General features: G+C 39.1%; 2 protein-coding genes across 3 annotated transcripts; one reads left to right on the top strand and one right to left on the bottom strand.

Annotated features, from left to right (window-relative positions):
• The first annotated feature begins 2,822 nt into the window (after window positions 1-2,822).
• Window positions 2,823-6,041, top strand: irx7 (iroquois homeobox 7). Its single transcript, XM_031741943.2, has 2 exons — window positions 2,823-4,633; window positions 4,812-6,041. Exons 1-2 carry the CDS (start codon window positions 4,223-4,225, stop codon window positions 5,547-5,549), a joined length of 1,149 nt encoding a protein of 382 aa, XP_031597803.2. The 5' UTR covers window positions 2,823-4,222; the 3' UTR covers window positions 5,550-6,041.
• A 1,071-nt stretch (window positions 6,042-7,112) lies between these two features.
• cd40 (CD40 molecule, TNF receptor superfamily member 5) lies at window positions 7,113-13,542 on the bottom strand. 2 transcript variants are annotated; one of them, XM_031741945.2, is made up of 9 exons: window positions 13,386-13,542; window positions 12,782-12,863; window positions 11,588-11,707; window positions 11,318-11,464; window positions 11,123-11,216; window positions 9,706-9,764; window positions 9,181-9,270; window positions 9,050-9,075; window positions 7,113-8,238 (listed from the first exon to the last, which is right to left on the bottom strand). In XM_031741945.2, exons 1-9 carry the CDS (start codon window positions 13,431-13,433, stop codon window positions 7,954-7,956), a joined length of 951 nt encoding a protein of 316 aa, XP_031597805.1. In that variant the 5' UTR covers window positions 13,434-13,542; the 3' UTR covers window positions 7,113-7,953. The 2 variants fall into 2 exon arrangements, with proteins under 2 accessions (XP_031597805.1, XP_031597806.1); XM_031741946.2 differs by having other exon boundaries at window positions 9,050-9,072.
• Between the last annotated feature and the right edge of the window lie 1,509 nt (window positions 13,543-15,051).

The raw sequence follows: 15,051 nt of genomic DNA, 5'->3' as shown, positions 1-15,051 counted from the left end.
CAATGTCTTTGGCTTCCTCGTTACCATTGTTTCACAAATAGGCCAAAATGTAGATGTCACGTCACAGATGCCCAATAACCTCATTAGCTGCTCTCTGTTAGACCATAGAAAGAAAATAATAGATGTGTGAACTTCAGTTTGCTCAACTGGAGAGAATTTCTGCATAGCTCTGAGGTAACAATACTGTTGAAACTTTTGTTACGCAGTAAATAAAGGAGAACACATTGTGTGCATGCAGTCCATCTTGGCCACTGATGCTGCCTATAATATAACTTTGAGATGTCATCCTTATTGTTTAACTATCTACATATCTACAGGGAAACTGGAGGATGATGTGAGATAACAAATATTAGTAATTACAAAGGTAAAAAGACAAGATTTTACCTTAAATCCCTATTTTAGTATTCATAATCAGTATATAAACTACTTTAAGACACACACCAAGACAAAAGTGCTTACTCAAGTATTTTAACATAATACAGTAAAGCCGCTAAATAAATGGCTCTTTTTGTTAACCATTACAGTGTGTCAGAATCCATTCATCATTTGATTATTCTGCTTATAAAAATGCAAAATAGGGGCTGTTTTTAACAATATACATGTTTTTAAATTTCTCATCTTCTCACCCTTGATCTAACTTTGCTGTCACCGTGGTCCTGTTTTTTTTCTGTTGCACATGTGTGGAAGCTAACAAGCTGATCTGCAACAACAAGCACACCGGGGAACTGATCTGACTGAGCTCACGGCAAACTGGGCCAGGCCTCTAGCTGAGGGATCCTGGGGGTCCAGCACCCACCTACCGGGGCCCGATGCATGGAGATACCAGCAGCAGCGCCAGCTGTCACACTGGCCGTCACTGTCTAACCAACGCCGCCTGTCACTCACCCAGTGGAGAGCCGTCAATCAGGCAACACCCAGGAGGGAGCTGGGAGGCGGGCCACTGCCCGGCCCTAAACAAAGACATACTTACATTTGCAAGCGGTTTCAGCGCCACTACTATTTTGAAAGAATGATAGAGTGGTCCTGATAAGGGCAATGACAAAGGACAAAGAATGGAAGGGGGTCTGGGAAGAGGGGGTCAGATAGCAAAGAGGTGGGAGAGCTTGATAACATTCACGCTTTACTTACATCTCTCTCTGTGTTGGTGCCCAGGAAAATCCCATTAAGGAGTTTTGCCTGGAAAGCATTAAATAATTGTTGCCAATTGACCGTCGGAGATTTGTTTTTTGTTTTTTTATTCCACCCTTGGATTTGAAAGGATTTTATTTTTTGTGTGTGAAATTATACAAAAGAAATCACAAACTTTCTCTTTTCATTTTGCCTTTTTATACAAATACCTTCCAGTATTTTACAAGGTAAACTTTTGAAACAAAACTGCCATCTTCTGGTTCTATAAATCTCTGTAAACTTTCTCCTTTTTCTGTATCGAGCGCAGCAAAAATAAACTAACAAGCAAAAGGTGTTAAAGATGCTAAGGCTTTTATTTAGGCTTTTGTTGTCTTCTTCACACCTACATATGAGCTATTCAAATTGCATGTTTAGTCCCTTTGTCAGCTTGAAGGCATGGGATGGCCTGTAATTGAGGTCACACCTACACCTATTGTCTTGACCTGATCATTAGACCACTTGCACTGTCATTCAGCATTTTATGCTCCAAAAAATTGGGGTCTTATTAAACTCCACATTGAGTTTAGTGAGCTATAATATGAAATATGCAGAGGATTTGTTAATAGCAGGAGGATATAGAGCATTGTTTCAGCACAGAGCACAGGCTCAGATGTTATCACAGATGAAGATGGGGTCATCCTCTCTGCTATCTTGCATTATCTCTCAGCCTACTGAGGACAATCGTCTTCCATTTGGTCACTTCTCTCTCCTGTAAATCACTGACATCCTAACAGCAAACAGTGCAACCCAAACCTGTCAGAGCAGGACCAACACCTGCATTGTGGCACAGTTGCCAAAAGAGGAAGAGAATGAGAAGATGTTCTTCAGGAGGGACAAAGGCTGCTGCCCTGAGCTGTTTGTGTTGTGAGATGTAGACTACTGAAGACATAAGCCTTCTTCTCCTTGCTCCCTAGTCAACCCATTGTTGCTCTTGTACAAATTTGCTTTAGGCTATGTGGACCGCACCCAAATAAATTCCCCTCCCTCCCCCACCTTTCCTACATTTCTTCCCCTCTAATACTACCCCCAAGAGTTCCCACTCTCCTTACATCTGGACCTCTGTTTACTTACCCTGTTTAGCAAAATCTTACAAATACCTCTAAGATAATACAGAGTTTACCAAAAATAATAAAATTAAGAAAGAAAGAACAGAAACACTTAATGTTTTTTTTTTTAATTAGTAATAACTAACTTCTATCTAAAATAATAAGAAACTCTATTAACAAAGAAATTGCTTCATCCTTTTCCTGCATCACTTTTCTCTTACTTATTGCTTGCGAATTACCAAAAGTTGCAATGCACTTATTTTTTCCTGGCTCATAGTATCAACATACTCAGCAGCAGAACCCCTCATGAGATCTCTTACACTGTATTTAGCATACACAATAGTATTTACACTCAGAGAAATGCCGTTGCTATTCACTTTTGTCCATCTTCTGTTTTTAGTGTAAACTTCCAACTGTGATGAAACAAGTAGATCTTTAACCCTGCAAAAATAAATACAGGAAGCTTTCGAATAAGTGCAGTGGAGTAAAAAGTTTAAAATTTCTCTTTAATCTGTGAAAAATATGCAGTATGTTGACATATGCAGCCTAGATTAATGTGAAAGGTAAAGGAAATAACTACGTAGACACTGAAAAAAGTGAGTGCTGGAGATGATTGTTAGAGGCTATTCAGATTTAGAAGAATGTTGTGCTGCTACAGAAATGCATCATAAAAATAAACAAATTAAAACAAACATAGCAAAATCAAAGCTGACTGTAAGTACTGTAAAAAAAAAAACAACAACAACAACAAAAAACAAGAAGCCAAATGAAAACCAAAGAACAACAACAACAAAAATAACAACTTGCAGGTGAAAATTAAGGGTTGTCAATTAAAAAGAGAAGACTGTGGATTTAATATTTTCTAAAGTGTCAGCTCTGCCTGTTTCAACACTTCTTTTACCACTTAATACAAGCACTCCTGCTTACACAACCACCACTACACCTCTAATGCTGTTAATAAGATAGTCAAATTTATGCCAGATAACAGAGCGGAGCTCCTTTGAACACAAACACTCAGCTTTACTTCGACTCTTTTGAAGGGCATGAAGGAGGACAGCAGAATAAGAGGTGTAATCTTCACCTCTTATCTCTAACAACCCCCTTCCACACACACACACACATTAGCATCTGTTATCTTATAATTATCATATACATTAGTCAACACCTGTTTCACTTAGCCTCGTTTAATTAGGGCCATTGAAACGTTGCCCTGCGCTCAAAACAATGCCATCCGACATGAAGGGCAGTTTCTCATTAAATTAACAAATAAAAAGACGTTGCTCCGGGGCTTGAGAGGTTAACGGACAACTACATTTTATGTTCATTTTCTTCATTCATTTTTAATTATTTAGTGAAAGACCTTCAAGAAGTCTCTCGTAGTGACACTTTTACTCGTGCGTAAACGTCTCCTTTTGGCTTATTAGCGTAATTTATTGCTGGTGAGATGGTTAATTAAATTCACAAAACGACAGATCCGAAGGCGGTGAAGTGTCAGAAGCGGCAATAAGAGACTGGCAGGATGCTGTTAACTGTTAACTGAATTCAGGTAACAAAAAAAACCCTCTCCGCTGATTAGTGCCAGACATGATAAGTGTTAAACTTGTCATAAAAATATATCACATAGAAGAAAAACATAAAATAATGCAAACTACGGAATGATTAGGAAAGCATTACAACTTAAACAACTAATATTTTTATTTTATTTATTTTTTAGTTTTATTGTTATTTTTAGTTTTGCCTTTTTTGGAGGCTGTAAAATATAAATAAAAATGACGAGTCACGTCGACGTATGAACAAAAACAAACTTAACTGGACACTTTGATGTAAAATGAAGTATAAATAAAAGATCTTTGCTTGTCATGTAGTGACGAGCGTCTTTAGTCACCTCTCCAAAGGGTCGCATTTGAATTGAAACTTAGGTTCTCTCCAGAAATCACAGCGTTGCGATCAGCAGCACATATTTAGCCTCTCCTCGAAAACGCTAAAAGGAACAGCGGAGGGCTTCTTTGATGGGATTTGTTGCCAGTGAAAGCTGTAGGTCTTTTGAACGTAGCTGTCAGTCAATGGGCTGTCAGTGGGATACCCCCCGTCTCCCCCCTTCCTCTCGCCCTCCTCCGCTGGCAGCTGGGTGTAGCCTATATAAACAGACCCGGGAGGTTGCATCAAACTCAGACCTCAACAGCTTGGACGCAGAAAAGATGCCCGCATCGCAAACTGGATTTGGCAACTTCTTCTTGGAGAGGAACATCACTATGCCGACTGGATATCAGATCCCGGTGCTGGGGTGTCCACCGGGTGTACAGCAGCAGCAGCAGGCTCAACATCTGGCTGCGATGGCAGCTGGGATTCCCATACCATACTCAGGACTACAGGGATATAACTTTATACCCTATCCACACCACAGGCACATTGCACACATGGTGAGTTGATAATTTAGAGATTAACACTCTCACTCTGATCTCGAGTAACTGAAACGGATTTGTTTTAAATTGTATCTTTGTGATGCGTAAAGTCAAACAAATTCTGGGTGTGTTGCTTGTGACACTGAGTCTCGAATCTCTTCTTTAGTTCTTACGTTTCTTTCATTCTACTTTTCAGAGCAGCGGGTTTGACTTGAAAGCCGCCTCTCCCTACCATCACGCTCTCTTGGCTCGCGGCGGGGCTTTCTACCCTCCATACCGTCCGGGAGCAGCCGATGATCCCAGTAGGGTGGCCAAGGTGGCCACTCGAGAGAGCACCGGTGCACTCAAGGCCTGGCTGAACGAACACCTGAAGAATCCGTATCCCACAAAGGGGGAAAAAATCATGCTGGCCATTATCACCAAAATGAGCCTCACGCAGGTCTCCACCTGGTTCGCCAACGCAAGGAGGCGCCTCAAGAAGGAAAACAGGGTCAGCTGGGCGTCAAAGGGGAAATCTGATGAGGAGGATGAGGAACAAGAAGGGGAGAGCGATGAAGACGAGCAGAAGTGTCATTTGGATGATCATGACGAGGCAGAGCCTCAAACAGAGCGCACAGATGCAGACGAGCAGATCGAGAGCGCGTTGGATAGCTCGGCACCTGTGGAGATACCGCGTCAGGAAGACAAAGAGCTTGGACTTGTCAAGAAAACCGAAAAGCGTGACTCTGACCGCACGCCATCAGTTTTGGAAAGTAAAGAAAACATCGCCAGTCCAAAACCCAAAATCTGGTCTTTGGCAGAGACCGCCACCTCAGAGACTGTGAAGAAACCTGTCGACAGTTTTTACCACCCTGCCGGAAAACTGTGGGAAGACTGGGCTTCAAGAAACGGACTGCTCGTTCCCTCGTGCTATACGACTCGTGAACTCGTCTAAGCCGGTGTTTGGGCACGAGTGAAAAGGACACTTTCCCACAGCTTTTGCACTTTAAACTTTCAGACCTCAGGGATTTCCTGAAGTTTGCATTGAAACGAAAATGTGTCGTGAAACCAAAGAATGAACATGTTTGTGTTACTGTAAATAAATGTAGATGTATTTTTCCACCAACAAACTGTAAATTATGTTTCCTTTGTCTAATCATGAAGAAATATTTTTTTGCTTAAATAAACTTCGACTTATGGCGAAATTCTGCAGTTTTACTGGTCTGTATCCCTACATCTTGATATACTTTGCATACAGCTTTGACCTTTTCCGATCACACTGATGATAGCCCACATTAACAGTCTGATAACAGGACCACAGAAGTCTATCACTTAGAGACTATAACAGTAGACTAAGAATTCAAAGAGATTCAGGGAAAATTTACACATCAAAAATACGTCCATTGTGTCTTTCTCTATAGGTTTTTTGATAGAATGTTGCAAGTTAATTCAATTAAACTTGATTTAAAAAACAACAACAACGAAAAAACCCGATTTCTTTGCTAAATACGACACTTCCATTTCCTAAGACTTAACAGCAGCGGGCCTTAGGGTCTTCTAGAGGTTCTTAGTATCAATCACTCCAGTTTCCATGTACATTCAAAGGGACCTACCTCCATTAATCCACACATAATGAAAAAAGCTCCTGGGAGGAACTGGTCCGAAATGCCTTGTCTTCTGGCCTCAACTCTCTATGCAAATCCCTACAAACAGTAACACACACAGGCCAGATTAGCTCCAACCTGACTCCCCGATTTCTCACACCAGCGACAAGAAATACAATTGATATCATGTCATGAAACTTAAAAATATTTGATACCGATAAATGCATGTCTGCTTTGGATATTTACAAACTTTTTTTCTTATATTTCTAGTGTCGCACTAACAAGTTACCGTTCGAACTTAAAAACTGAATTTTCAATCTAGAGTAATCATCTGGCGCCTCTCTGTGGAAATCAAGAGCAATTACGGCACAATTTACTCCACTAACCTACAGGGTTTTTAACATAAAGACATCACTGAGAAGAGAGCAGAAGTGAAAAGGACAGATGTACTCGGACACAGGTAAGAGGCAATTAAGGCTCTTTAAACTGTCAGCGTCAGCGATGGATTGCGCCAAAACGCAATTTATGTTCGGACTAAGTGCAAATATACAGACACAGTACAAATATTTTTAAATTAACTGTGGCTTACACTTTCAAAGGAGAACGTCAGCCACCACGTCCATAAACCAATGTAGGAAACGTAGACAAGACGCTCCTTTCATCTCCGAAACTCGGTTGAAGATATCACGTTTTAATAATTTTATCAGCATCGTCACCATGGGTACATAGACCATGCAAGCCCATGGTTCAGTAACAACTAATAACTAATTTGGCTACACTTAATACTACCCAGTTGTCAAAATGGCATGGTATAGCCCGCTGAACATTATACTTCCTGATCCCACAAAAGCATTATGGGAATTGTGGGAAGCTATGGTAACCAAGAGCAGGAAACAATGAGCAAACTCATCTTATTAAATGTCACAAATTTTAATGCAGAAACGGTGAACAATATGCCATTTTCATGCTAAATGGCACAATTTTAGTACATGCAAATACTAACAAAGCATCTGTACAGAACAAATCAGATCACAACATCAAATACAAGCTAACTGTAGGGTCTAAGCATGCTCAGCATGGTGGTGTCCACTGTGGGTTGGTCTTCACTGTTGTTTTGATCTTGATGGGAGTGGGATTGTGCTTACATAAACAACCCCACTGATTGTTATTTCCACATGTTGCATATGTTTTCAAATTAAAAAACAAACAAACAAACAAAACAGTGCTAATGATGTACAAGGTAACAGTAGCGGTAGCTAGTGGTCCATATGACATGTCCATAGGAGCAGGATACCGTCAATACTGTCTTGAACCCCCCCCCCCCACACACACACGCATGCACGCACACACACGCAAACAAAAACAAAACAAAAATAAACAACATATAACTTCAAAACTAATGCAGATAAATCACACACTACGCCACACTCTCTTTACACCTTATAATACATCTTACTTTACATTCTATTGTTAAGATTTAAGGCTTATAGCTAGCTACTTTCGGCTGTTCACTTGCCACTAGGGGTCGCACTGGGCACTTCATTTGGTCCATGATGTCCTTCCTAGCTTGAAACAAACCAGCAACGTTTTGTTTGCCGGATGATAACGTCTACACCACGTATATATAGTGTGTGTGTGTTTAGGTTTTTACAATTTAGTGCAAATGAAATGATTGTAACTTCATGTAAACATTCAAAATGAATTAGTAAGGAGACGAATTCACTGATGCTTATTCAGATCAGGTACTTATTTTTTTTAACTTTCCACAGCACTTGTACAGGCTTGCACAGGCTTGTAAAATGGATCCATTGACTGACTGTCTTCTTGAGACTCAAACTGAGACTCCAGCTGAGACTCCTGACGAGACACGATTTCTTCTTTGCCTCTCTCTTGCATCACCTGGTTCCCTTTCTCTGTGAATCCTTCTGAGGAGAGCTCATGGCTTGGGTCGTCCTCATTTTCCTCTGGTGTCAGTGGCATATTCAGGGTGGTTTCTGTACATGTTGGTTTTTCTTCTGGATGCAGTGGTTTAAAATAGCGCTGTCAGAGTTAAAGAAATAACACACATTATAATAATGATAAAAATCAATTTGATCAAGTCAACAGTTCTGGTGCTTTACAGATTTGTTTCCTCTTACTGAAAAGCATGTACAAGTTTACGCTATAGTTTCTGTGTTGAATTATGCAGTGCATTTCTCTGAAACAGTGTCTAAAGGTGTGAAACAGGATTTAAGGTACATCAGAAATGTCAGAAATGACACCCAGTCAGCAGGATGTGTGTATAAATCCACTGCAGGCTTATTAAAAGGGACTGCACAAAATGACCCACGCTGATTAAGCTTGAGAACAAAGCTCAGCAGTCATTTAAAACAACAGGCTTTCATTTTTCTGCAATTGTCTCATTTGATTTCTTGCTGAAAGCTCAAATACACACTTTCAAGTGTGTACACAAAATAAGCTATGGTGATTGCTGTTATTTTCCTGATTAGCATTAAAGATTAGCGACAAGTAGTCTTGCTTTATGAAAAGCCTAAAAAAAAATGCAAAACAAATTTTTGCAGTTTAATTTTTTTAATGTACGAATTTTTTTTTAACAGATCCTTGTAGGTGCCCCTCTTATGACTAGATTCATTAACTGTTTCTAGGCTTTATGCTAAGCTAAGCTAATCATTCAGACTCTAAGATGTCATCTTTTGTTTATAGATGTACACTGGAGTGCTGGTCAACAGACACAATAATTAATTTTAAATTTTTGTCATTTCAAATACATATATGAGTGGGTATCTTTTTACTGTCATTAAAAAACATCTATGTAAGAACAAATAAATACATTTTAAAAAGTCATATTTACCTTTGTCCTTTGTTTTATGCATCCTGCTTTACCGATTCATAAAAAAGAAGAAACACAGAATATAAGTACATGGGAAGATTATCATTATTAAGACTCATTAAACTTGTTTAAAACTTTAGAGCACAGCTTACCTCGATATAACAAAACCAAGATTACAACAGTGATCACAGCCATTACAGATATAATAGAGATCACGATTATGTGACCCCGTCGTGGGAGTCCTAGTAGAGAAAAAGAAATAAAAACACAGTTAACCATACAATGAGTTTTCTGATATTGTCTAGAACATGGGTATTTGTGTAGACAAAATATAAAACAGCAGAGACTTTCATGTCAAACACGTAGTCACATTAAACAGAGGAAGCATAAATTCAGAAGCGTTGTGGAAAACTGAAAATAAATCATTAAGTCAGTTGTAATTCTAAAATAAGCAGTAAATTAGGAGACTGTGGAGTCTACACATCGATACACTGTAAGTGAAAGCTGATAAAGCCACACTGAAAACCACAGACCAACTTAGATTTGTGAGACAAACCTTCTCACAGTTGACGTAGTTTCGTTTTGAACAATGCATCATATCCAACCACACAGCTGCACACGGCAGTAGCGAGAAAGGTGAGAAACCTTTGCAATTCATCTTCCTACTTACAACTTACCACATGTGTTGTCGGTGGTATGCGTTCCCTTTTCTTCAACGTGGTATCCCGTCTCACATCTGCAATGAATTTCACAGTATTAGAGCAGAATTCCTGCCTCAGTGTTGCATTTGTTTTTCAATAATTTGTCATTGGTTTGTATTTACACTTTGAATTCCACTATTTTCATTTGATTTGTTGCCCCTACACAAAGATTAAAACTTGTGTAAGTTACTGTATTTGGGCCTAATGAAAGGTAAGTTCGCCAGAGGTCGTATTTTGGTTTAACCAAACGGTTGTGTCATGAAACACAGTAAAAAATCCCCTCAGCTAGAAACACCCTTTTCTTCATTTACAGAACCTCGTTTTCAATCAGACTCACACTGTTAATAAATCACTGCTAAAGTTACACAAACTTAAGAAGCAAGTCAATACAATGCCTCAGATTCGCTTTATTTTTTCATGTTAACATATTTAGACAAACAAGCTCTACAAGAGTGGCATCTTCCTACATCAATAGTGAATAAGCACTGGTCTCCGGGTGTCAATTACAAGCAGCATTTTCTATCATTGTCAGGAAAAATATAATCTATGGCACGTCTCTTCAGAAGGACTGAAACAACCACCTAATCCCTGTTTTTGAGAAGAAATTCCTGTACAAAATTCCAGACTTTGTGGCCAAACAGCTCACATCAGCTTTTTAAATTCATGATAAAAAATTAAGGTGTTTAAATTGTATGTTAGTGCAGTAACTATGCAGAAGAAGCATATAACCCCAGTTTTAGCCTGGTTCCGTTTGATACAGGAGCCAATTTAAACTCTTACTTTTTGTGTTTAAGTCACTTCACGGCTGAGCCCCTTCTTTCCTGTCCAAGCTCCTATTTATGCTCCAGAAAGAACCGTGAGGTCCAGGTCGAAACTAACCGTAACTATTCCACGGACTAAACTCAAGTCTTGTGGCGAGAGAGCCTTCTCTGTGGAATAGTCTGCCTCTTAATATTAGACCTGCACAAACACTCGAACATTTTAAATTGTTACTAAAGACACATTTTTCATGGTCTGGCTTTTAACACACTTTGACCTAAACATTTTGGTTTTAACAGCCTAAGTTGTTTTTATTGACTTATCTCATCTACTTATTAGTTTTTTCTATATTTTATTGCATCATTATTGATTTGCATTTTATTTGTTTTAGTGGTATTTTACATTGTTAAGCACTTTGTGCAGCATGGACTGTTTGGAAATGTGCTATATAAATAAACTTGACCTTGACCTATGGCAGATATTCTGCGGGACTATTTGTTGGCATATTCATACAAAGAAGAAAAAACATTCTTGAAACACATAACTAAATTTAAAAGGTGAACAAAGGCCCTTTTTCAGGTTTTTTTATAAAGATCATCTCTAAGTTCACATGTTAATGTAAATGTGTACTTACTCTGTCCATTTGCGGCAATGAGCATCCCACGACGTATTATTGTTAAATGTCCCGTCTGGACATTTTTCACACTCTGTGTCCTGTGATTTGTTGCCTGAAAATCAAAAATCATTTTCAAAAAAAGAGACTCAATCGCATAAAAAAACACAACTTAAAGCTAATTAAACAAATGTTCAGTCACAAGGATGTGGGTACCTATGACTTTGGCTCCATATCCTGGTTGACAGACTGTGTGTTCCACACAGGTAATACAGTCTTTACTGGAGCAGTGGAATCCCACTTTACACTCGCAGATGGATTTTTGTGTCTTGCTTTTCGGGAATGGATCCTCAAAGTTTTTATCTAAATGACAAAAAAGGTTTACGTTGTAAGGTGAGCAACATCAAAGAAAAGTCTCTCCCTGTCCCGGTATACACAGACACACTGTATCGGAACAGTTTGAGGTAATTTGTCACAATTTCTTACTTCTATCACAGTAAGGCTGCAGCAGACACTTGTTTTCCGTTGTGTATTTATCCTGGTAGTGATTATCAGGACAAGATTGACATCGAGGATTCTTACAATCTTTTGTAGACATGCTAGTCCCTGCAAAACAAGATATGCATAGTTAGAATCAAGTAAATTATTTGCAGCATTTTATTTATCCTGAGTAATTAGTAAATTGGTATTTCTGAGTCCAGGTAATCAATGGACCTTTTAGGGAAATATGACTAAGCCAAGTCAACTAGGTGATGGTTGGCTTATCTGGTTCTAACAAACCCTAAAACATTTTAATCAACAAGTTATATTTGGTTTGTTTACATGGTTCACATTGTCTGTGGGATTACGAGGGCCCCTCTTCCCAGTAGCGATTACTAGGTTGTTTTTTCTATATGCTACTCTATTCTGAGATGTTAAAATACCAGGAGGACAACTTCTCAGTGTCTCTGCTGTCATCTTAGATTGTCTTTTGTGTTCCACCAAAAGTCCATAAAGCTAGAAGACATTCCACTCACACTGATAATAAATTAAAGAAGAGTAATTACTGTCATTTTGAAAGCTCAACCTAGAGTAATTCTCCTCAAAAAATGAATGAAAGGGCCTTTTGTCAAAATGTCTGCCTCCAGTGTAAGTGATCGTCTGTTTCAGTTCCACCTTCTTTTTATATAGACACATATCACAAAACAGGAAAGATGAATTCTCACTTGGTGCAAATATTCAGTTTGTTTTAGGTGAGGGTGCTGCTAGTATAGACAATGAGTGAGGCACGACTAAAGGCAACAACTAGCTTGTTGGAAATGCACTTTTGGCTATAATATGTCTGAGTGATGTGCATGTTAGCCTTTTCACACACAGGCTGAAATGCTTGTGTAAAAGCAGCCAAAATGAAAGCAAAAGCAAAGCTTTAGTAACAGTGATCATGCTGTTTGAAAAAGACGGTTATCTACCACATGCTTCCTGCTGCTAGGTTTTTTCTTATACATGCTACTTTAAATGTTTATTACTTGAAAAAAGAAAGATTGGATGCTGTTAGTAAAGTTATGCCTTCGATATGGCTCTTAATCGTGTATTTGTTGTTTATCTATCTGTCAAGTTCAATTTGGTGACAATATATTATAAATAACAAGCCAGCAGATGTTTTATTTATTTGTTTTTTTTATAGGAAAAGTGTTTTCGTACCTGGCTTACACATAAGACAGCACTGACCCTCCTCTTCATACTGTGTTTCTGGGTCACAGCTGGCCTGAGCAACAGTCATTCCCTGCAAAATAAAAGCATGACATTTAAGTAAGAGGCCATTGTGTGATCTCGAGTATCGTTTGAGTTTCTCTATGTTGATAATGTTAGATTCACTTCCTCAGGCCTAGACTGCGAGGGGCGTGGTGGAAAGTCCCAAAGATTCAGCCAACTGTTAACTGCTAAACTAACCGTGAACGCAATCCAGCAGCCAGGTGCACCGCTGTTCGTAACGTTACTAACAAATATTTGCAAATCGTGATTCACACAAGGTCACGTCTTTGTCCACTGCCAGGAAATCGAAAGTGAAAGCACCACATGAAACGTAATTCTAGCATTAGGTTTTGACTTTACAGGGAAAAAGCAGGATTTTGACAATAATATAACACAGTAACGCAACAGCTGGATACGATAAGTATTTAGCACACATTATAGCGTATAATAACACGTTAAGAAGAAATCATCTGAAATCGTGCTTCTTTTTGTTGTCGCAGGTCAAAACCGATCCCTGTAAAAATGAAACCACAGCATTAATCGGTTTACTCACCATGAAAGACCCGATCAGTATAAGCAGCGCTATAAACTTAAAATCCATTTTGAATAGCGTCGAGTACAACAGCACACAGCTCTGTAAGTGCACACATACGCAGAACTGTGAATGCGAACTTATTCTGCTATGTCGTCTGTTTATACTGTGTGGGAGGGGCTTCGCACGGGGCTTTTCCTTGACCGTTTCCTGTAAAAACACGTGAAGCTTGTACTCTTCTTTAGCTATTTTCTAAAATACCCAGAAGTAGTGCTAAATCCTCTTTAAATAGAATTCCTCTGCAACAACGCGTTGTTTCACACAACAGGAAGCACGCCTGACTGGCACATTATTTGCACAAATAAAGAGTGGGTCTTTTTCTGATGGAGTAGGAAGAGCTACTCTGCTGCTTTACTCCAGTAGTAGTATTAAGTATGTCTGAGGACGAACTAAGGCACCCATCTTTGCATGTAGAGGGCTGTAGCCATCTTTATTAAAAGCTTGCTACTTCTAGTCTATAAAATATGTTCACTGCAGTGCATTTTATGATATTTAGATTTTTGGTGATGCTGCAATAGACTCAGATTGCCATGTAACTTCTTGTGAGCATTTCTTCTCCAGTTATGTATTAATATACCAATACTGCATTGAATTTAGTCTTCTCTCTCCCCCACTTTGCATTTGTTCTCTTGTCTTTCCCTTCACCCGTTGGGGCAGATGGCAGCCCCTGCTTGAGCCAGATTCAGTTTTGTTTTGGGGGGATTTATTTTCCCTGTTAAAATGATGTTTTTCCTCTTAAAAGGGATTATATGATTGTTGGGGGTTTCTCTGTAGGGTCTTTACCTTTGCCTGTCTATATATCATATATAGACTGTAACAAATTTCCCTTTTAAATTACAACAAAGTGGCTGCAACTTTATTTCCAGTTTTTGATTTCTATTTTACAACCCAACCGTTAGAAGAACTGTTTCTTATTCTTGAGACTGATGAAGCAGAAAGTACTGTTCTATAATGCAGCAGCTGGCTAATAGACAAATAATGCGCCAGTCAAGCTCAGTCATATTGCAATCACTGAGTCATTTGCAGGGTGAGGGGGTGGACAGAGGTGACAAATTTTGGGTTAAAGTTATTGCTTTTAGTCTGTTTTGGTCTGCATTTTATACTCTCGAATATTCCAGCGTCTAGGGTGGGTTGCATCCCTGCCCTGGCTCTCAGTGCGGTGCCAAGGTTTGGTCGATCAGAAGTGGTAGATGACACACTCACCTGCTTTTACTATCCTCTGCAGATCATTCCAGGCTTCTGCTGTACAACCACTGTGATGGTGGCTACTAATTATCAGTTGTTGCAGGGAGGTGGTCCTGTTTGAGATTTCCCAGGAAAAAGAGTTTCTGCTGGGCCTTTTTTACCTAATGGGAGATGTTTTTAGATGACGTGAAATCTGAGGTGTGATGCGAGAAACATGACGCACTTAAATCTCTCAGTTTACCTCCCATGTTTCCAGATAGCAGACACACTTTGATTTTTTGAAGTGAATTACCATCTTTTTTTGTTTTTGAGATGTTGAGGTCCAGGTTGTTAATGGAGCACCACTCCACCAGTCTTTATTAAAGATTTATTTTAGGTAGCACAAAGTGGAAAAAAACATGTAAATGTTTTTATATTATGCTTTTAAAAACAATCAGTTATT

The sequence above is a fragment of the Oreochromis aureus genome, linkage group 20 (assembly GCF_013358895.1).
Source record: "Oreochromis aureus strain Israel breed Guangdong linkage group 20, ZZ_aureus, whole genome shotgun sequence".
NCBI lineage: Eukaryota > Metazoa > Chordata > Actinopteri > Cichliformes > Cichlidae > Oreochromis > Oreochromis aureus.
This window is presented reverse-complemented; position numbering and strand designations above follow the sequence as displayed.

Bases quoted from the DNA above. Each gene is read 5' to 3' on its own strand.
- cd40 (XM_031741945.2), bottom strand. From the start codon at position 13,433: ATGGATTTTAAGTTTATAGCGCTGCTTATACTGATCGGGTCTTTCATG. The intron at 9,271-9,705 runs GTAAGTTGTAAG...TTTCTCTACTAG, and splicing joins TACCACCGACAACACATGTG to GACTCCCACGACGGGGTCAC. The intron at 9,076-9,180 runs GTAAGCTGTGCT...GAATCGGTAAAG, and splicing joins CTTGGTTTTGTTATATCGAG to CAGGATGCATAAAACAAAGG.
- irx7 (XM_031741943.2), top strand. From the start codon at position 4,223: ATGGGATTTGTTGCCAGTGAAAGCTGTAGGTCTTTTGAACGTAGCTGT. The intron at 4,634-4,811 runs GTGAGTTGATAA...TCTACTTTTCAG, and splicing joins ACAGGCACATTGCACACATG to AGCAGCGGGTTTGACTTGAA.